The sequence below is a fragment of the Portunus trituberculatus genome, chromosome 22 (genome assembly GCF_017591435.1).
Source record: "Portunus trituberculatus isolate SZX2019 chromosome 22, ASM1759143v1, whole genome shotgun sequence".
Lineage (NCBI taxonomy): Eukaryota > Metazoa > Arthropoda > Malacostraca > Decapoda > Portunidae > Portunus > Portunus trituberculatus.
Genome location: NC_059276.1, coordinates 10,214,010 through 10,236,406, shown reverse-complemented (window position 1 = coordinate 10,236,406; position 22,397 = coordinate 10,214,010). Strand labels below are relative to the sequence as shown.

The 22,397-nt window shown below is 40.6% G+C and overlaps 3 protein-coding genes across 26 annotated transcripts in view; 1 reads left to right on the top strand and 2 right to left on the bottom strand.

Moving 5' to 3' along the window:
* The window catches only part of LOC123507435 (DNA-binding protein P3A2-like), a 25,043-nt gene extending 19,474 nt beyond the window's left edge, over positions 1–5,569 (bottom strand). For 6 of the 17 annotated variants that reach the window (XM_045260288.1, XM_045260302.1, XM_045260291.1 and 3 more), the window contains exon 1: positions 3,961–4,144. The gene's annotated coding sequence lies outside the window, so the exon portion shown is untranslated. Of the gene's footprint in view, positions 1–3,890; positions 3,936–3,960; positions 4,146–4,207; positions 4,680–5,453 lie in introns of those variants that run through there. The other 11 variants (XM_045260297.1, XM_045260292.1, XM_045260299.1 and 8 more) reach the window with 6 other exon arrangements.
* On the top strand, positions 3,840–8,428 carry LOC123507437 (5-demethoxyubiquinone hydroxylase, mitochondrial-like). Of its 8 annotated transcripts, none has more exons than XM_045260304.1 (4): positions 3,840–3,987; positions 6,546–6,710; positions 7,226–7,375; positions 7,551–8,428. In XM_045260304.1, the coding sequence occupies exons 2-4, from the start codon at positions 6,557–6,559 to the stop codon at positions 7,829–7,831; spliced, it is 585 nt and encodes a 194-aa protein (XP_045116239.1). In that variant the 5' UTR covers positions 3,840–3,987; positions 6,546–6,556; the 3' UTR covers positions 7,832–8,428. The 8 variants fall into 8 exon arrangements, with proteins under 8 accessions (XP_045116239.1, XP_045116243.1, XP_045116241.1 ...); XM_045260308.1 differs by having other exon boundaries at positions 3,848–3,987; positions 6,549–6,710; XM_045260306.1 differs by lacking the exon at positions 3,840–3,987 and adding an exon at positions 4,513–4,628.
* Positions 8,420–22,397, bottom strand: LOC123507439 (nardilysin-like). Its single transcript, XM_045260312.1, is given in 23 exon segments — positions 8,420–10,928; positions 11,402–11,558; positions 12,128–12,335; positions 12,923–13,059; positions 13,368–13,511; positions 13,892–13,978; positions 14,588–14,732; positions 15,145–15,278; positions 15,694–15,844; positions 16,138–16,393; positions 16,517–16,640; positions 16,975–17,193; positions 17,407–17,530; positions 17,948–18,180; positions 18,746–18,870; positions 18,873–18,954; positions 18,956–19,005; positions 19,686–19,854; positions 20,358–20,489; positions 20,492–20,497; positions 21,063–21,199; positions 21,460–21,548; positions 22,019–22,397. Coding segments are annotated over 23 exon segments (3,171 nt in total). The 5' UTR covers positions 22,147–22,397; the 3' UTR covers positions 8,420–10,794.

Sequence of the window (22,397 nt, the reverse complement as noted above, 5' to 3'; positions counted from 1 at the left end):
TTATATAGTGTGTGTGTGTGTGTGTGTGTGTGTGTGTGTGTGTGTGTGTGTGTGTGTGTGTGTGTGTGTGTGTGTGTGTATTTACCTAGTTGTGTTTTACAGGAAAAGAGTTATGCTTGTGCTGTCCTGTCTCCACACCTCTAGTCATCCAGTTTAGCCTTAAAGTCATTAATATTTCTTGCTTGAACTAATGCTTCATCCAAATTGTTCCATATTTTGTGTGTGTGTGTGTGTGGGGGGTGTGATGCTAGTGCTAGAATTGTTCTTTACTCTCTAATCAATGAATCTAATCAATAAACTTCTGGCTCCCTCTCCCTCTCCCTCTCTCTCTTTCTCTCACTCTCTCCCTTCCCTCTCCTTCCCTACATTGACACCATCATTTATTCACAACACTGAGCTGTACACACACACACATCTAACCCTGTAAAGAAACACAGCAGGAATGAATACTTTACAAATAATGGCCGTTTATATACCAGGACGGCAATCAAGGCACTACACACAATTCACACTCTGAAACTACACTTATTTCTTTACTAAATCCAAGACAAGAGATTTAAATATTTTCTAGAGAGATGTGCTACTTTATAAAGGAAAACTGTATATCAACATCTTCAATACCAGGGCATGTTTTCATATTCATTCTGCTTATTATTTGGTGATTTTATACAGCTTCAGAATCTTTCATGGGGATTAAAATAGTGAAGGTTGAGGCCATTAATCTTCTGACCTCCACAGACCCTTCCTAACATCAATAAAATTGTCTAATCATACCCAAAACTCATGGTAGAAATGCATCCCAGTACTGAATGGGTTAAGCTATTCTGTGATAATGTTCCTGATGACTGAAGTAGACTAAAATAGAGCTAACTAGAAAGGATAATGAAAAATAACTGAGTGAAAAGGAGTTAGAGATTTAACCTATTCATATTAATTCTTCTTACTATTTTGTGATTTTGTACAGCTTCAGAAATTTATGTGGATATTGAAATACTGAAAACTCTGGCCATTAATCTTCTGACCTCCACAGACCCTTCCTAGTATAAATAGTCGTCTAATCATACTCAAAACTCATGGTAAAAATGTGTCCCACTACTGAAGGGGTTAAACAGGAAGTAAGGATAGACTCTGGTACACTTGGAATGAAGCTATCAAGAGACCTTTCACACCTAACCCTATGTACTGAAGCTGCTACACTCAACTTCATTCAAACAAGATAGACTGGAAGGAGTGGGAATTTCAAGCATTAGCAATCTGTAAAGGGAGACTCTTGGAAACTTAGAATTAAATTAAGAGACTTCCAAAACCAAGCCATGTGCAAAGAGGCAGCTAAACGTGACAAACCCAGACATATGTAAAAACACTGGAGAGTTCTGAAATGATGGCATGCAGTCAATATCTATGTCAATTTAGTGTATGAGCAGTGACGTCCCTCTCCCAGTCAATACCACAGTTCAATAAGCAAGGGTGTAATGACCTTTCCACCTACACTGATTAGAAGTAAGAGAGGAGGAACCTGCAAAAACTCATCCTTTCTCTGAGTTGACACCTATCCATACATTTATATACCAGACTAGCAATCCACACACACACACATATGCATCACACATACACCAGTCATATTCTTAATTTAAGATGCAATGCTTTCTCAAGATAACAGAATGATAGTAGACAATTTATATATTAATAACGCTAATAATAATAAAAATCACCAATTTCGGCAACTTTCTGTATATTATGTGAGCTGCTCATGATTAATCTTTATAAATATCTATATCTTTAATGAGTAGCTTGTAATAATATTTGTGTACACTAGACTAGACAAACATAATTATGACTACAAACATAAATATGGCTTGACGAATGCATACTGACAGCTTAATTCACTCACACCCCCCACCCACCCCCACACACACACACCCACACACAAACACACACAAATTATATCTACCCAAAATACATTGTCTGAAAATAAATGGGCTAATATAACTTCCATAATCCCTCAATACTCAGTCACACTGCCACATCACCCAACCAAATTCCCCTTTCTGGACATGAGCCAAACCACCAGTGTGTGGCCTTGACTACCTCAAGTAACTGGTAATGCTGAGATGATGCAATCCTATTTATACTTGTCACAGGCACCAAAACCTTCTCACTCCTGCTTGACGTTTATGTATTGAGAATTGTCTAACGATATCAACCGAGACTTTAATCCCTTCAGTGCCATGACGTGTTTCCATATTCACTCTGCTTACTATTTGGTGGTTTTATACAGGTTCTGAAACTCATGTGGGGATTAAAATTAGTGAAAACTGTGGCCATTAATCTTCTGATCTCCATAGACCTTTCCTAATGTCAATAAAATTATCTAATTACACACAAATCCAAAGGTAAAAATGTGTCCCGGTACTGAAGGAGTTAAAATAGTCAAGACTGTGGCCATTAATCTTCTGATCTCCATAGACCCTCCCTAATGTCAATAAAATGGTCTAATCATACTCAAAACTCATGGTAAAAATGTGCCCCAGTACTGAAGGGATTAAATAAAGACTGATTATCTTATACACTAAAGATATAAGACAGTCTGTTTAAAATACCTAATCGTACTTGAGAAACAGCTGTTAGTGTCAAAATGAAGTAAATGAGAGCTGTATATCAACTTTATGGTAGCAGGGAAATGTCAAGCAGAGGATAGGTTAGATTAGATTAGGTAAGGTTAATAGTGTTAAGGAATCCTGGTCTCTATTTTTTTTTTTTTTTTTTTTTATGGATGAGGTGAAGCAACAAAAAATATAACAGAAAGAGGCCCACTTGATTGCCAGTTCCCTAAGAGGTTAGTAGAGTTAGCCAAAGTCTGGGACAAATGTCTTGAAATGCTTCTCATCTTGTGTATAATAGGTAAAATATTAGTAATGATCAAAACACAGGCTAATTATAGAGTTCCATGTCTCTATACTCCAGTGCTTATAATTTCATCACTCTATTGCCAAGGAGAAAGCTCTATATGTGCCCTTAGGTGTCAAATAAGTAAACAAATATTAGTTATGGTCAAAACACAGGCCTTTATAGAGTTCCTTGTCTCTATACTCCAATACTAACCATTTTATCACACATGTTTGTTATTGAGACTATAAGCAAGGAGGGAGTTCTATATGTACTCCTAAGTGTCAAATAAGTAAACAAATATTAGCTATGGTCAAAACACAGGCCTTTATAGAGTTCCTTGTCTCTATACTCCAATACTAACCATTTTATCACACATGTTTGTCACTGTGACTCTATAAGCAAGGAAGGAGGTCTATATGTACTCCTAAGAGTCAAATAAGTAAACAAATAATAGCTATGGTCAAAACACAAGCCTTTATAGAGTTCCTTGTCTCTGTGCTCCAATCCTTCTCATTCCTCCACACACCTTAATTATTGTGACTCTAATGGCAGGAACAGAGCTCTATCTGTGGTCTAGGATGTCCAGGAGGCGAACAACTCTAGGCCAGGAGGAATAACACCAGCCTGCGATACAGCCCCACATCACCACGACTCTACACCATTTCCTAATGTAAAACACACCCACAACATCATTTAAAGTGCCTAACATCATAAGTGAGACAGGCAGAGCTCTAAGAGGGCAGGATGAGGCCATGGAGACCCTAAGAGGCTGAGACTAATACAGACAGAGCTTCTCTCCCTATCTCTTCACAGCATCCCCACCAAAGCTCTCTTCTAAGGCTCTAGCCACCCTTGGAGACCCTTTCTGAGAGCTCTGGTGGGTCTGGTGGAGAGCTCTATATTCAGTGACATTTGGCGCAAGATGGGCGGGACTGAGCAGGCCCAAATGAGACAGATTTTAGAGTCTGCCTGGTCCCGGAGCCTGCGTACGCATATTTCACCTGCGTCCTGACACACCATTCTGCCTCCTGCTGCTCCTCCTCCTCCACCTTATCTCCCTCTCTCCCTCACCTCACAGACTCTACTTGGAGGTGAAAGGCAAGTCCTGGGAATTAGAGCTGGGGACCGGACACCAGGGGACGCCACTAAGAAATTTCCTCGGTGAATTGTTGGTGTGGGAGAGGGGAAAAATATCGATTTTCTCCATGGCATTGCTGGGGGTGTCTGGGTCTGCCATGTTGAGTCTGCGCAGAACGAGACAGAGCAGAAGACCTTTTGCGGGTGATAAAAGGTGGAATTTGTGGTCTTACTCCCTCACCTTTGCTTCCACTGGGCCTCTCTGTCCCCTTGTCACCTCTCTGCCACCTCACCTCAGGGTCAGAGGCGGCCGAAATTGTCAGGGGAAAGCTTTAAAAATGGAGGAGAAGGGAAGAACAGGGCACGGGATGGACTGAAATATTTGAACGCACCGAGCACCAGAGACATCTATTGGCCTCAACTCATATTTCACTCTCATTTTGGCAATTTCCGCCTATTTTAACCTTCCGTGGGTGCATTTCCCAGCTCCAGGGTTGTTAAAAATACGTGTTAGGCTGTGGAGACTTAGTGAAATAAGGCACAAATGGAGAAATAAGAGATTGTGATGTAAGGCTGAGGTGCCAATTTCTTTTTTTAGGGGTGGTATTTTAGCACTTGTGTCCTCGTGTCAGTCATTCAGTCTATCTCTTTGGTGTTGTCAGGTGAGCACACGTGAATAACAGGTGTGGATATTGCATTATACACCTGCCCAGGTGAAGAAATACATTAACAGGAAAATTTTGGCTGGGTGTGGATAGGTAGGGAGGGACAAGATCTCATTTCTACGTTTCCTTCAGTTTAACTTGTTCACGGCGTATTTAAATGTCATCTGTATCGTATCAAGGTCTTGAAAAAATAATATGACGATCTGTGTGGTGAATTATTGAGTTAAGCTTCTGAAACATCACTGTGCTAACCTAGTATAGACAATTTATCAAGTTTTTACGTAAGTTTGGTGTCACATATACACCTGCTTAGTGTGTATTTATGTAATTGTACCTGTGAATAATTACCTTTAAATTAACTAGATCGCTATATTTCATGACTTTCCGAACCATATTGTCATGATATACCTCAATGTGCCTTTTTGATGATAAGAAAGTGGAAATTCCTTACTCCATAGTGCACCAAAATTGAATATACAAATGTTTCTTACGTCAATAAAACGCAGAAGACATGTTAACCCCTTCAGCACTGAGACGCATTTTTACCATGAGTTTTGGGTGTGATTAGACCATTTTATTGACATTAGGAAGGCTCCATGGAGGTCAGAAGATTAATTGCTAGAGTCTTCACTATCTTAATCCCCACATAAGTTTCTGAAGCTGTATAAAATCACCAAATAGTAAGCAGAATGAATATGAAAACGTGTCTTGGTACTGAAGGGATTAACATTTTCATACAGAGAGGCCACATTTTACATTACACAGTAGAAGAGAACAGTCACAGAATAGGAAACAGATTATACAGCAGATTCTTCCACTTACTTCATTATTTAATGTTGAGAGGTCCATAGCAGGAATAGCTCCATTACTGCCTTCTGGTCCAGCGTCCCACAGTCACACTTCTGCCTTGCTCTTTCACTACGACAGTTTTCTAAGGCTACAGAGACAACCAGCCGGATATTCAAGACAGTTTCTCCTAATTATAATCTATAAATCGAGTCAGTCCACCACCAGAAACCTAAAAAACCTTAAGAAACATAAACACCTTGAAATAAAGCCTTTGGAAAGTAGTGATGGGGAGAGAGTAAGTTTTAGAATACTGGCATTCATCAGGTCCAGCTAGTCAGGTGTGGAGTGTAAGCTTGTTGAGGGGAGTGTAGGCCTATAAAGGTGACACAGGCTATACAGGAACAAGTGTAGTCTCATCTTGAATTTTGCAGAAGTTTGTCAGATAACTCCAATCTTTTGCGAGACAGTTTAAATATTCAGGACATTTGACAAGTTGGTGGCCGTTGAAATCTTTTGGACCACAGAGAAGCAAGTGGCCATTGAAATCTTTGGGACATTTGACAGAGAAGCAAGTGGCCATTGAAATCTTTGGGACATTTGACAGAGAAGCGAGTGGCCATTGAAATATTTGGGACATTTGACAGAGAACCTCATGGCCATTGAAATCTTTTGGGACATTTGACACAGAAGATAATGGCCATTGAAATCTTTGGGGACATATGACAGAGATATTAGTGGTCAAGCAAGCTCATTATATCCACCACTGCTATCCAAACTGGCACAACTGTAACTCAACACAATACTACAATACATCCTGTCATCTTGTTCTCCATCTCTGTCTGAACAAGCTTGGGGGAGCAGAAGGGTTTCTCATTTAGCACATTAAGCTGACACTACTTAACCACACACATTCATTCTCTCTCTCTCTCTCTCTCTCTCTCTCTCTCTCTCTCTCTCTCTCTCTCTCTCTCTCTCTCTCTCTCACACACCATTATCTAACATTGACTCCCTCCTCAGACCAGCCACATCTCTCTCTCTCTCACCATAACCTAACTCTGTGACTCCCTCCTTAAACCTTCCACATCTCTCTCTCACCATTACCTAACACTGTGACTCTTACCTCAGCAGTAGCAGCCATGTACCAGTGTCGGCCCCTAGTAGTCGCCAGCCTGCGTCTCTACAGCACCAAGGCAGCACACATCAAGCAGACCAGAGACAGAATCATCCGAGTGGACCATGCTGGAGAGCTTGGGGCTGACCGGATCTATGCTGGACAGATGGCAGTGCTAGGTGAGAAGACAGGATTGCTTGCAAGTAATTTAAAACCCCTTCAGACACATTTTTGCCTTGATTTTTGGGTGTGATTGGACAGGAAGGGTTTTATGGAGGTCAAAAGATTAGTGGCCAGTCTTTACTATTCTGATCCCCAACATATATTTCTGAAATTGTGCAAAAATCACCAAATAGTAACCAAAATAAATATGAAAAGGCATCCTGGTACAGTTGTGGCAGTCTTCATGTCTGGCCAATTATTTTTTAGAGGTTGTAATGCCCTGTTTATCATTCTTATCTCTTCAAATGTAATGTTTTTTCTCATAGATTCTTTAATAAGGTGGTTCATGAAACTGTACTTTTCCACCACGTGCCAAGTTGCCAACACGTCATTGATGCGTGTATAGGCAACCAAAACAATGCATAGTTTGTATAGAGAAAGTACATCAACCTTATATAACCTCTGATCTCATGTAGGCAATTCAGGGTGTATGTTTCAAGGGTACCTTCACATTGCTCTTGTTCTTCTGCAGGCAAGACAAGTGTTGGGCCAGTCATCCAGCACATGTGGGACCAAGAGAAGGAGCACAAGGCCAAGTTTGAGGAGCTGGTACCCAAATACAGAGTGCGACCCACTGTTCTCCTCCCCATCTGGAATGTTGCTGGCTTTGCCCTCGGTGCAGGTGAACACTTCAACATTTTAAACTTCATTACACTATAGAACTGTTATTGAATTTGAGATAGGAACGTGCAGGTGAACGCTTCAACATTAAACTTCTTCACCACACTATACCACTGTTATTGAATTTGATATAGGAAAAACAGAATTAGGATTTACACTCTGTTTTCGCATTCCAGGGACAGCATTACTTGGGCGAGAGGCAGCCATGGCGTGCACAGTGGCTGTAGAGTCTGTCATCACCGACCATTACAACTCCCAACTGCGAGAACTCATCAATCTTGGCGAGGAGGAGAACAAGGAACTAATAGAAGTCATCAAGAAATTCCGTGATGATGAAATGGACCATCACGACACAGGCCTGGCTAATGATGCTGAACAGGCCCCAGCTTACACTGTCCTGAGCAATGTGATCAAGACAGGGTGCAAGGCAGCGGTGTGGCTGTCCGAGAGAATCTAGTTGGCAGGGTTTTGTAGTCCGAGCAATTGATCTCCTTAGTGTGTAGTGTTTTGTACACACAGTTTACCTTACTGATAAATACCATACTGTGATCTGCTCTCTTCCCTTGACCGATAGGGGAATTTTGTGCTTCACCACCATCTTGTATCTCCATCCATTACACCCATACTGTGAGTGTACATAGCTTTTTGTGATAACTTATGGATACTTGGAGATATGTGTATTTTCAACATTCATGCTGTCACTCTCCCTAGAATGACAAAACATAAGAGATCTGTTTGTATTCTTACATTATGTTGTCACCTTGTTTAGAATGACAAACAAACCAGATCTGTCTCTATCTATACACCGTCAAGTCTTTCAAAAGTCTAATTGACTCTTTCAGACTTGGATACACATCTTTTGAAGAACTGTATATGACAACACTGTTTCTTAATTTATATACAGACATCTTCTATGCATATAACAAATTATACAACATATTCTGAATCCTTAACTTGTATATCCAGTATTAAAGGTTAGCCATGTAAACCATAGTGTTAATATTAAGTTTGGTCACAGCTTTTGTAATTGCTTTGAAATGAAGTATTTTTTTTATTTCACATTTTATTTACTCATACAATCAGCTTAACAAAATATGAAAAAGCTGTACATGTAATGAGAGACAATGATGAGAATGTGATGCTTGGTTTTGAGTGGTGTTCAATGCTGCTCAGAGGTGAGATGGCCAGGTATTGTCACAATGCACGTCTCAGTGCATGGAATCAGCAAAACTGAACGTGAAGGGATAGAGTTGAAGAACCACAATTCTATATCTACACAACAGAACCATATCTGCACACACACACACACACACACACACACACACACACACACACACACATCCGTGCTCTTAAAACTCCAAAAAATGAAATAGATAAGCCAAGATAAGGACCACAACAGAGTTTTTATTGTCAACAGTTATGTATTGTGAATAATCTAATTCACTACTTATTAAGAGGAGCTGGTGGTCCTGTGGTAGAGTATTCAGCTTGCACTCTGAAGGTTGTGGTGGGCTTGATCCTCACAACAGTACTCAATGAGAGCCATGGCACTCTTGTAAGCCTACCAGAGCCACATGACCTTCAACTGTAGTGAGAGAAGGAAAGTGATACCTGGGAAGGAAGGCATTCATTCATCTGGTGAAGAGTCCTTCTGTTCTGGCTTGATGGTGCAATGTGGGGAGCAGAAGCTTCTATACTGAGCAAAACCTCCCAGTGATTATTGCCATGCTCTCTTTACAGGAGACTATAATATATACTTGGAGTGTGAGAAAAACACTCAAACTCACAGTGTTCAAGGTGATGCTTTCAAGAGATTTTAGAAAGCTGATGAATGAGCAAGGTAGACTGTGCAGCTGTGCAGCACCATTTTGATGGGTGGCAACACTGAGAAACACTTGTAAATGTGTCAATATCTCAGTGAAGAGATGGGAGGAGGCATACTGTGCAAGTGTATTCAATGAAGGCATGCTGTGCACCAGGGGTTCTCAACCTTTTTTAATCTTAATTGGCCATGAAACCATTACCAATTATTCAAAACCAGAGTATTTTGAGAAACCTTTCACATCATGTACCCCTGGTGGTATGCATTCCCCAGGTTGAGAATCCCTGCTGTACAGGTGAGTGTGTTGGAAATTCTCCAATAGAATGTAGAGTAACAGAGTACATTCCAGTAAGGAAACCTTGATAAGGGGCCTAGAGACAAAATGAAGGACACATAATTGTTCTGCAGTTTGCCAAATTGTCTTCTGCTGACAAATGCCCACACATGAACTACAAATATGGAACCTGGTTTCAACAGTGTGATTGATAGTGAGACATGCAGTCATGCACACCATTCAAGGGGAGTGGCATGGCACCTGTTGCTGAAGAAGTGACATTAATTTTGTTGTGCTACACATGGCACACGTGGCTGGAGTCAGTCCTGTCACCGCATGGCGGCTCACAGCTATTTCTCCCGCTCCTATAAAGCAGTGTTGTCACAGGGACAACACCAAAGAAGTGAAGACATAAATTTCCAAAGGACAGAAGCACTAGCTGCAGCTGGGCATTTAAATCCTTTTAAATAAATAAAAAGACAATTCAAACATACAAAATTCCATTTTCCAGGTCTGTAATGAAAATCATGTTTTTGCTGTCCACTGTCCTTAAAGAGCAAAATGTTACATAGACCAAAGTTTCACACTGAACATGAAAACAACTGCAAACAGAAACCACTTCTCTCAAGCAGCAATTGTCGTCTTATGAGTCATTCAACAAGTAAAATATATATATAAAAATATGGTGATGAGCATCATGTTGCGTTGTGGTGAGTGTTCCCATTCTTACAGCATATGAATAAAAATATACACAAATATCACTCAACAGCCTCTTCAGATAATATCGCGACTCAGGAAAAGCTCCGAGAGAAAGACAAACGTGACGAGCGAGATTCAAACCCACATTCTGAAACACCTCAGCGTCATACATTCACTGCTCTCAAAGGAATCTAGTTCACCCACATTCTGAAACACCTTCACTGCTCTCAAGATTTTGTCATGTTTCTAGAGACTGGTCAAGAAAATTTCAACATTTTTGGGGAAAGAAATATTGAAACCTTTAGAAAATAGCCTTGATGAAGTTATTTAAGATTTTAAGAGTGTTTTGATAGTTCAAGTGACAGATTAACAAAATTTTCACATTATGAATAGGACAAACACTTTTCAGAACCTCGCTAATCATCTCTATGGCCTTCAAAACTGGTCATGGTGAAATTACATGGAATTTCAAGGATGCTTTTATATTTAATAGAGAAACACTCTTGAGGACACAGACAATTACATCTGTGGCCTTCAGAATTGGCCGTGGTAGGAGAGCGAAGTGTTTCTCCATACAAACCTTACAACCATCTTGACGAGAATGACAGTACCACTGGCTGGAGCACTACATTAACTTGGTGGGCGGGTAAAGCTTGAGTTTGTCCTTGAAGGCAGCGATGTCTGTGATGAAGTGCTCCTTGGGGACACAGCTCTCTTCTCCCTCCTCAGGCAGCAAGAAGTCCACAACACCATCTTTGTCTGACAGGATGAAGAAAGACATATTACAGGATGACATAAGGTTCCTAGTCTTCTCTTTTTCCTTTATGCAAGACACTGACAAAAAGAGCAACAAAATATATACAAAAAGCTCACTGTAATGCTAAGTAGTCCTTAACCCCTTCAGTACTGGGATGCATTTTTACCTTGAGTTTTGGGTGTGATAAGACAATTTTATATACATTAGGAAGCATGTATGGAGGTCAGAAGATTAATACCCAGAGCCTTCATTATTTCAATCCCCACTTAAGTTTCTGAAGCTATCTAAAATCACCAAATAGTATGAAAAATGAATATGAAAACATGTCATGGTACTGAAGGGGTTAAGGAAAGTTGCAACAGTGACACCTAATTAACACCATAAGAGTATAAAGATAAGCAAAAGCAAATATCCTATAGTAGTGTTTACAAATGACTCTTTAATTCCTGACACCAAAAGGCACTCAGACACTCACCCAGCAGGGCATCTAGTGATGGAGGTGCACCAGACTCCGGCTCACTGGCACCCACAACCTGCACACTCAGCTTCTTGTAGTGTGGTGACTTGGCACTCATTAACTCCTGCAGGCACTCCACCACCTCCTTGTGTGTGAACTCCTCAATCAAACCAACCTAGAGGAATAACACATGCACCTCATATCAACATGACAAAATAATTCTAATCATCTATTTCTTTTATCCTATCATCACACTTTCTGTATCCCACATATTGGAAATTTGTGATATCAGTTTTTTGTTATACAAGTTTCTCTTTCCAAGACAACAAGCAGAATCATACCTGGTTAATAACTGTGGGAGGAGATGCAATTTCAATATGTTGATAATTATAAGATAAGAAAAACTAGGGCTACCTTTTCATGATTTTCATAACAATTTTTTTCTTTTAACATTTGATTCTGAAATATACTAAACAACCCTAACATAAATTTATCCTTCAGGTATTATAAAATTCTGGCAAATCTTCAAATTTTAACCTTTCTTCACCACCACATACTGTCACCTATTCACTACCACTGTTTGAACCCACCACATCAATCCATCTGTTTATTGAACCCCACCATAGAGTCATCCATTCACTACCACTGTTTGAAGCCATGACATCACCCCCACCTGTTTCTTGAGCCCCACTATATACTGTCATCCACTCACTACCACTGTTTAAAGCCAGTCAACCAACCCACCTGTTTCTTGAGCCGGTCAAAGAGGTACTCCCCATGGACAATCTCACTCCAGTTACGGTCGACCTCTTCCTTCAGCGTGAGATCAATAGTTTGCTTCATACTGGTGAGAGTCTCCTTCAGCTCAGCCACCTCTGCTGATCCCATGTTCTTCACTGTCTTCACAAACTCCGCCACAAATGCATCAATTCTTTGGTCCACATGTGAGGCGCTGGATATGAAAGGGGAGAAGGCAGGATTGAAGTAGAACAATAATACCATCATAGCACACCACAGGATTGAAGTACAGTAGTAATACCACCATACCATCATTGAAATACAGCAGTAATATCACTATACCATTACAATATACCAAAGAAATTATACCATGAAAGCCTAAAATGAAATGGAGATACACTATATTTTTGGTCCACATAAGAGGTGATAGATGTAAAGGAGAAAGGAATACAATTAAACCCTTCAGTACTATGATGCATTTCCCTATTCATTCTGGTTAATATGTGATTTTATACAGCTTTAGAAACTTAGGTGGGGATTAAAATAGTGAAGACTCTGGCCATTAACCTTCTGACCTCCATAGACCCTTCCTAATGTCAATAAAATCATCTAATCATACCTAAAACTCAAGATAAAAATGCATCCCAGTACTGAAAGGGTTAAGAATATAGGATAGACAGAAATCTAAATGTATTAATATGGTTCTGAGACTTTTAACTAAGCTACATCACTTAAGACCATTGCACATACAAGCTTTCCAAACAACACACGTCATTCAACACACAAGCCACCTAGACACACCTGAACTTGTTAGCCTGAGTGTTGACAGTGATGGAGAGTCCCAGGATGCCATAAGTGTTGTGGTTGGTGCAGTGAACGTGGTAACCCAGCTGTTCCTTGGTCCGCAGCTGGTCAAACACTGGTCCCTCCATCACCATCTGTGTCGGAGAAAGACGAACAAATGACAGAATAAACTCGGACACAAGAAAACGGCACAAAATTAAGGGATAACCACAACGACAACCAATAAAACAAGAGTAACAGTAACATAGCCAATAAAACACTAGGAAACACAATACAAATACACAGTGAGAAAACAAATGACAGAACAAACTCAAAACACAAGAAAACATAAAAAAAAACAAGGGATAACCACAAAGACAACCAGTAAAACAAGAGTAACAGTAACATACACAATAAAACACTATGAAACACCACAAATACACAGTGACAAACCAGAACTCACATCAATAAACTCGTGCATCACCTCCAGTTTGAGTGAGCCCTGTTTGTGCTGGTAGTAGCTGATTATGGAAGAGTTGGTGTTGGCAGGATTGACAGCCTTGGCCCTCATTGCCCAGGCACCCTTGGCCAGCTCATTGGTGCACAGCTGTGGGAGAAAAGAAAAATCAGTCAGACGTCTCATGGATGGAGGTCCTTAAACCCTTCAATACTAGGACACAATTCAACCTTGAGATTTATATATGATTAGAGCATTTTGTTAACATTAGAAAAGGTCTATGGAGGTCAGAAGATTAATGGCCACAGTCTTCACTATTTTAACCCCAATATGAGTTTTTGAAGCTTTATAAAATCAAATAGTAAGCAGAATGAATATGGAAACAAGTCATGGTACTGAAGGGGTTAAGGGGTGCAAGTGGATATAACAAAGATGACGTAAGTAAAATTCTCAGCATTGGGAGTGAGTCTGTATTCAAACACACACATGAGCAAAATCAATGTGACCCAGCATAGCATAGAATAGCATACCTCCATGAGTGGCTCTTCAGGTGGTGGACGTAACCTTTTCTTCACCAGCCCATACAGTTCCTTGGCGTCCTCCCTTGTGTTGTTCCCCTGTAAATCAAAGTAGAGAGTGACCGATTGACTCATTAACTCCTTCAATACTGGGGCACATTTTTACCTTGAGACTGTGTACGATTATACCATTTTATTGACATTTGAAGAGTCCATGGAGTTCCAAAGATTAATGGCCAGAGACTTCACAATTTCAATCCCCCACTTAAGTATCTGAAGCTGTACAAAATCACCAAATAGTAAGCAGAATGAATATGGAAACATGTCAAGATACTGACTAGATACACCACAATACCACTAGTCATGTAGCACAGATAGGAGTCTAATTCAAAAGTAAATAGCTAATTCTCACTGCTTCTCGTACAGGAAACATCATCTTTACACTATCATCATCAGCTTCTGTATTTCCACCTTCATCTTGACTTCTTTTATGTATGTCAACCTGGTAAACATATCTACCTATTTATCTAACCTATAGCAAAAAATCACTTAATTGACACGCTCTGAATGACGGCTCACAGTGCTGGAAAGAAGGTCAAACACAAACACAAACACAAACTCAAACACAAACACACACACACACACACACTAGACTAGACAATCCTTCACAATAAGTTCCCAGACAAGTCCCAGCAGACCAAGACTCACCTGGACCAGAACCCGAACACTACTTGGGGACAACACGTGAGGGACAAACTCCTCCAGAATGTCTTTGATAGTAGCTGTCTTGGTCTCTTTAAGTTTCTGCAGGCGTGTCCAGTGAACATCCTGCAGAACACCTAGTCGCAGGTCACTGAGGGAGATAGATTGGGTTACGGCAAGTGGTACTTTTTTTCTCTCCTCTTTTTAGAAGTTCAAAATTCATGTGTTCCAGACTACAATACTTTGCATTAAGGCTTTAAGAGATTCACAATTAACCCCTTCAGTACTGAGATGCACTCCTACCTTAATTTATGGGTGTAATTATACCATTTTATTTACATTAGGAAGGGTCTATGGAGGTCACAAGATTAATGGCCACAGTCTTCACAATTTTAATCCCAACATAAGTTTCTGAAGCTGTATAAAATCACCAAATAGTAAACAGAATGAATATGGAAATGCATCATGGGTTTAAGACAAAATAAATCAAAAGATTAAAATACAGACAATGTGAATGATCCAACACATAAACAAACATGTGAATGGAGTGGGAGGCGACTCACTTGCGCAATTTGTCTGGCTTGAGGACACTGCTGTAGTAACCTTTGATGTGCTGCTGTCGCATCTCCAGGAAAGTCTTCTCATCAAGGGTCTTGCCAAAGTTCTCAATGTTGTCCAGCAGCAGGTCAAGAATTTCCTGTCAGGGGCAAGGAGAAGAAATAGTTCAGACATTGGGAGTGAGGCATAATAAGAGTGAGACAGAGTGAAGACCTTGGAAATGAAGCATGATAGTTACTTTGTGTGAGATACAGCCAAGACTTTGTGAATAAGGCATAATATTACATTACGTTGTGTGAGATAGGCCAAGACTTTGTGAATAACGCATGATATTAAATTACTTTGTGAGAGATACAGCCAAGACTTTGTAAATAAGACATGATCTTACATTACTCTGTCAGAGATACAGCCAAGACTTTGTAAATACGACATGGTATTACATTACTTTGTGCAAGACTTTGGAAACTATCCTCAGAAAGCAAGGAATAGCATAATGTTTTCTGAAGACACATTTTTTCTAAAGCAAAGTTAAAACTCCTTGGAACTAAACTGACCGGCAGCTTCTGGTTGAATCCATGGACTTTGAGGAGAAGGCCTTGGTTGCCACTGAGGAAGGAGTAGACGTACTGGGCCATGTTAGCCGGGTACACGTCCTCCATCACCTGCTGCTCAAACAGACTCAGAAACAGGTCCTGCAGTGCCGCCCTGGGGAACACCACAGAAATATACCAATTGCAAACCATTTTGTGAGCAATGTAAGAATGAAATACATGCGACAGCCAGCATACATATTTACACTGTCTCTCTCTCTCCCTATATACCAGGCCAGCATTCCCAAAACTACATAAAAAATATTAATAAAAAGAAAACCAAATGCAAAGAAAAAATATTTCCCTTAAAAAAAAGAATGAACAGAAAAAATAAATATTGAGAATTGATATATAGCAGATATCCAGATAGCACCAAGCAAAACTGCAAAATGATCACTAATTCCTCACATTCTCGGAGACTTGACAGTGACGTCGCTGAGGAAATAAATGTAACAGTAAGTTCTTGGCAGCTGAAACTTGACATCCTGCCTGAACCAAAGCCTTCCTCTCTCATCCTCCAGCAGACACTCAGGGTATTCTGGGACATCCTTCTCTGCTTCCTGAAGGTCAAAGTTGTCGGGAATGAAGACGTTTGGGGTGGGGATGAACAGGTCTGGATTAGAGGGGAGGGTGGCCCATCGCTCCTCCCACGCCTTGGGGATTTCTGGGGGTGAGAAATAAGGAGTAATAATGAGACTAATATAACCAAACTAGTACTATATTTGTCAACTAGAAAGAGTGAACATAAAATAAAGTTCCCCTCTCTGTTTCTCCATCTTTGGCTTACCTCCAGTGCAATACTTGGTGCCAAACCACTTCTCAGTCTGGTGGCAAAGGTCCTCCTGTGTCTTGGAGCTGATGATAATGTTACAAGTCTCGGGAAGCAACACATCGAGACATTCCTTTATGATCTGTGGGAGGAAGTTAAACCTTTAAGCCATTATGTTACCTTCACAAACAATAGCAGCTGTTGGCCTTTCTTTTTTAACTTCTTCAGTACCATGACACATTTTCATATTCATTCTGTTTACTATTTAGTGATTTTATATAGCTTTAGAACCTTATGTGGGGGTTATAATAGTGAAGACTATGGCCATCAATCTTCTGACCTCTGTAGAACCTTCCTAGTGTGAATAAAATTGTCTAATCATACACAAATCTCATGGCAAAAATATGTCCCAGTACTGAAAGAGTTAAGGTGACCATTTCTCCCACATCATCAGTAGCTACACTTCACCACCTCACCTTGGGGTCATAGTGGTCCTGTAGAGCCTCTCCAGTGAGATAGTGGGCAGGTGGATAAAGCTGCATTGCCTCTGATAAGTTCTCCACATTCTCCACCGTTGACATTTCCTCGGCATATTCAAACTTGAGCTTCTCTATCTGCTGTATCTCCCTGAAGACTCTCTCAATGGGGCCAGCCTCTCGTAACATGGCCAAGTATTGGAAGATGACACACAGAACCTGCAAGAAGGGATAGTAAGAGGCTGGCAGTCCCACACACAGCAGCCCAGACAAAGTACCACACTCACACACATGCCAGTCACACACAGCCCTGTCAGCCCAAGGAGGAAAGTGATAGGCTGGGAAAGGGACAAAGTAGCATGTATATCCAAAGAAAAGTCTCATATCACACACAATCAAGTAAAAAATGAAGGAAAAACTTAATTGTGTGACTCACCTCTTCAAGTTAGCGAATCCTTCATCAGTGAGGTCAACACTTATACTCATGATGGCATAGGTACTGTTGTGCTCAAAGCCAGACTCATCATTGCCCGAGTACAGCTCTGACGCCCACACTCTGACAAATAAACACATGACATAAATATTCAAATGATCTACTAACGCCTTCAGTATCATGCCACGTTTCCATATTCATTCTGCTTACTATTTGGTGGTTTTATACAGCTTCAGAAACCCATATGGGGGATTAAAATAGTGAAGACTGTGGCCATTAATCTTCTGACCTCCATAGACCCTTTGTAATGTCAATAAAATGGTCTAATTGTACACAAATCTCAAAATAAAAACATGTCCTAGTATTGAATTCCACAGTTGTGTCTGCAATTCTTCCTTCCAATGACTTGAATCCTCCAATTTCATGACATTTTCTTTCTTTTGGACTGGCACCTTAGTAAGCATTTTTTTCTTGTTATTTGTGTTGCTATTAGCCACTGAAATACAAGCACACACATATAAACATGTAAATACAACTCACTTCTTTTTGAGGAATGAAAGAATGGAGCCCTGGCCTTCATGTCCCAGGAGGTGAGATATGTAGTGCAGGGGCTTGGTCTGGTAGTGGGAAAGGAGGGAAGGTAAGGCCCATTTCACCTCCACGTTGTGTTCCTCTTTGGTGGGCACAACACGACACAGGCAGTGAAACTTGTCCACAGGGAAGGGGAACTCAAGGTGTGTGTAGGACGGTCTGGCCAGCTTGTTGTTTGGGACCTGAGAAGAGAGTTAATATAAGGGAATCTTAGCTTATGTTTGACAGGGAAGGGTAAGTCAAGGTGTGTGTGGGACGGTCTGGCTAGCTTGTTATTCAGGACCTGAGAAGGGAGTTAATAGAAGGGGATCTTAGCTTGATTGCCCTAAAAGATTAATAAAGTTAGTCAACAGTCTGGGACAAATGTCTTGAAATGCCTACACTGCTAACATCACATAATTCTGTCTATGCCACCCTTGTCAAAACCAACACACCATCACCTCAACACCTCCACTGGATCTCCTAACCTGCATACCTGGGAGAACATACTACAAACTAGTTCCTCAGGGTATCAAGGAACAGCCTGGGCTACACTGCTAACATCAAGTAGTTCTGTCTGTCACCCTTATAATAACCCCTTAAACACCTCAAATAACCTCCTAACCTGCATACCTGGGAGAATATATTGCAGACTAGTTCCTGCAGGGCATTGAGCGACAGCCTGGCCTGCACTGCTAACGTCATGTAGTTCTGTCAACCTTATCATAACCATTTACACACCTCTATTAGAATTCCTAACCTGCATACCTGGGAGAATATATTGCAGACTAGTTCCTGCAGGGCATCGAGGGACAGCCTGGCCTGCACTGCTAATGTCATGTAGTGGCCAGAGTAATACTTGAGGCGCAGTTCATGTAGCTTAGTGTGCAAGCCTCGTCAGGGATGCCAGTGTTCAGCGTTGTCTCGTTGCCCCAAGTGAACTTCCCCATTGGGTGTCCCTCCGTGGCAAAGGTTCCCAAAGATTTGCTGCACTCTGTAAGCATCCTCAGGCAGGGCCATTTGGAATTCTGTGGGTGAAGAAGTAAGGGCTATGTGTTTCTTGTCTTGTCTTGGTGAAGGTGGTATCAAAAGAGTTCCTTAACATTCAATATAGCAAAGAAAAGTTAAAATCATCCAAAGATTTTGCCTAACTATTTTCTAATCCCAAACATTTTAGAGCAACATCACAAGAGGTTTTCTCACCACAAGATATGTTAAGAAAGGGCTCAAATCCTCCTTAAACACACCTAAACCTTCTCTCCACAACTTAATTCAGACACAGCTGGAAGAACAGGCTTCATCACCACTAAATAACACAACAAAAACCTCAAACCTTTCCAAACAACCTAAACACTTCCCTTAGCAAAAAAACATGAACAGAAAAAGCAGAAGAACCAATAAACATGACAAAACAAAGTTAAATATCCCCTGACCCTAACACACACACACACACACACACACACACACACACACACACACACACACACAGACATGAGGAACATTAAGAAGTTTAGTTTTCCACATAAGACAGTGGGCACCTGGAATGGCTTAAGTGAAGAGATTGTAGCAACTAAAAGCATGCCCAAATTTAAGGAACAGTTGGATAAATGTAGATATAGAGATACTGAGCCCCACTCAAACTCTGTAATATATAACCAGGTATATACAATTAGGTAAATACACACACAGACAATTCCTGACAGCTCACCACTATGCACAGCCTCCCTCTCCCTCTCCATGGCTTCCTGCTTCATGAGAGGGCTGATGAAAAACTGGGCAAATCTATCCAGACCGCCTGCCAAGTGACGTTCCTGCACCTCAAAGTAGAAGGTGGTATGTTCCATGTCTGTGTGGGCATTGTCGTGGCCTCCGTGCTTCTGTGGGTGTCAGGGAGGAAGAGCAGGGGTCAATTGAGTGTCTGGCTAATATGGGGTTATTTTGATGGTAATAATATAAAGTGTCTTCATAAATGCAAGATTATTAAGGGTCTATGTTTGGAAATGCTCTGAGTCTTATGAGGAGAGAGAACTGTGATTTATTGAGTGTTGCTGGCTGATCTGGTGATATTTTGATGCAATACTAGTAGCAAAAGCTTTATAACATTAAACAAAGACCTCATGAAAAGTCCGTATTCTGAAACACCACATACTCAGATAAGAGTGAATTTCAAAGGCCACAGAGATAATCAGTCAGGCTTTCATGGGTGATTTTGTCATTAACTATTACAGACAAACCACTCGCAATAACAGTAATACTCTTAACAAAACTACTTATCTTACATGGACTATTTTCAAAAGCAATAACTATGATAAGCCAAGTTTTCAAAGGCAAATTTCCTCCCTAACCACTACAATCCATTATAACACGACCAATACTGTACCGTGATGAAGAAATCAAAGTCGTTCTCCTTAGGGAATTTTTCTGAGCCCATGAAAACCATATGCTCCAGGAAATGCATGAGGCCAGGGATGTGCTCAGGATCCTCAAAGCTGCCCACACCAACTGTCAGGAAGCTGCAGCCTGTGGGAATGTACACATTTCATTGATAACATGTTGAAAGGAGAGAAAGTGTGAAGCTGCAGCCTGTGAGAAGTATGAAATTGATAAGGTATTGAAAAGATTGATAGTAATGGTGTGAGGATGTATGAAGCACTGCAGTATTTGGGAACATACACTCTTCAATGATAAGGTGTTGAAAGGAGAGAAACTGTGAAGGTCCAGACTGTGAGAAGTATGAAGTTGATAAGGTGTTGAAAACAGATGGTGATGGTGTGAGGATGTATGAAGCACTGCAGTCTGCAGGAACATACACTTTATTTAGTAAGATGCTGAATGGAGAGGAAGTGTGAGGCTGCAGACTGTGGGAAGATGAAAAGTTATAGTGTTAAGAGTGATAAGATAATGCAAAAAGTTTTGATATGTGTTGAAATTAGTGTTAAGAGGGAATGGAGATGGTATGATGTGCTAAATAGAGAATATAATACTGTGTTGTGATAGTAACTAGCTGTGTCTAAGGTAATATGTAAAGGTAAATGCTGTGTAAAGATAATATTGTGCTCTGTTGATGCTGTGAAGGAATTATTACCAGATACTTTGTGGTGTCTAACAGTTTCTGTTTGCAATCCTTCCCTCCTTCCTCCTCCTCCTCCTCCTCCTCATCTTCAGTCTCCATATCTGACTCTTCATCCTCCAAGTCGTCGTCATCTTCCGATTCGTCAGAATCTTAAAAAAGAAGATAAATAAATAATCAAGTAGTGGCGCAGATTTTAAGGGTGCTTCTATAGTTCTTGTGACATATTGCTAAGATTTCTACATTATAAATAAAAAAGCACTGTTAAGAACTTGACTAGTCGTCTGTGTGACTTTAGAAAATAGTTGTGGTGAGAGAACAAAGGATTACTGGAGAGAGAGAGAGAGAGAGAGAGAGAGAGAGAGAGAGAGAGAGAGAGAGAGAGAGAGAGAGAGGACACAAAATTACCCACCTTCATCTTCTTCCTCCTCCTCAGAATGTTGTATCCTGTTGATGTCGGACACAAGAAGCGCTGTGAGGCCGTTCTCAAGCTTGATAACCCTGCAATCACAGAAACAATCAACATAAGCTTATAACAGAATGGAAACTTTTAACCCCTTCAATAATGCAACATAATTTTACCTTGAGATTTGTGTACAATTAAACCATTTTATTGACATTAGGAACGGTCTATGGAGGTCAGAAGATTGACGGCCAGAGTCTTCACTATTTTAATCCCCCACTTAAGTTCCTGAAGCTGTATAAAATCACCCAATAGTAAGCAGAATGAATAAAATGCATCATGGTACTGAAGGGATTAACAAATACACAATAACATGACAACAAACTAATTCATCCAACAAAACACAAAAAAAAAAAACGAATATTTAAACAAAACACACACAAACCAACCAAGAACTTCAAAATAAGCAAAAACCTCATTTCAGTATAACTATTGATTTACCTTTGATCAATAACTCTCTAACTTAAAAAATACCCCATAAAATCATAAAAATACCACGTTGACTCACCTGTACTCCTTCTTGTCACACCTGGACTTGATTGGCGTGTCTAGCATTTGACAGGTGGCGGGGAGATGAGGACTAGGTGGTGTCTCGTCTCCCACTGTGCCATCTGCGGCTTTAACTAGGTTCCTCATCCTTCCTGCCTGACGCTCAACCCTTATTTTCTTGTTAAACTGGCGACCTGCGAGTGAAATTAGCCTTTTTGACATAAATAACGCGGTATGTGTTGGTGTCCCTGCCTCCGCTTCGCTGCCTCGCCGTGTCAACACCTCACAGGCCGGCCAGCAGGGTTTACAATCAGCTGATGTTTATATTTCTCCATTTCTCTATTACTTGGTATTTTTAGTATCTTTTTTGTTTTTGTTTAATTTTTGGGTGTTTTTTG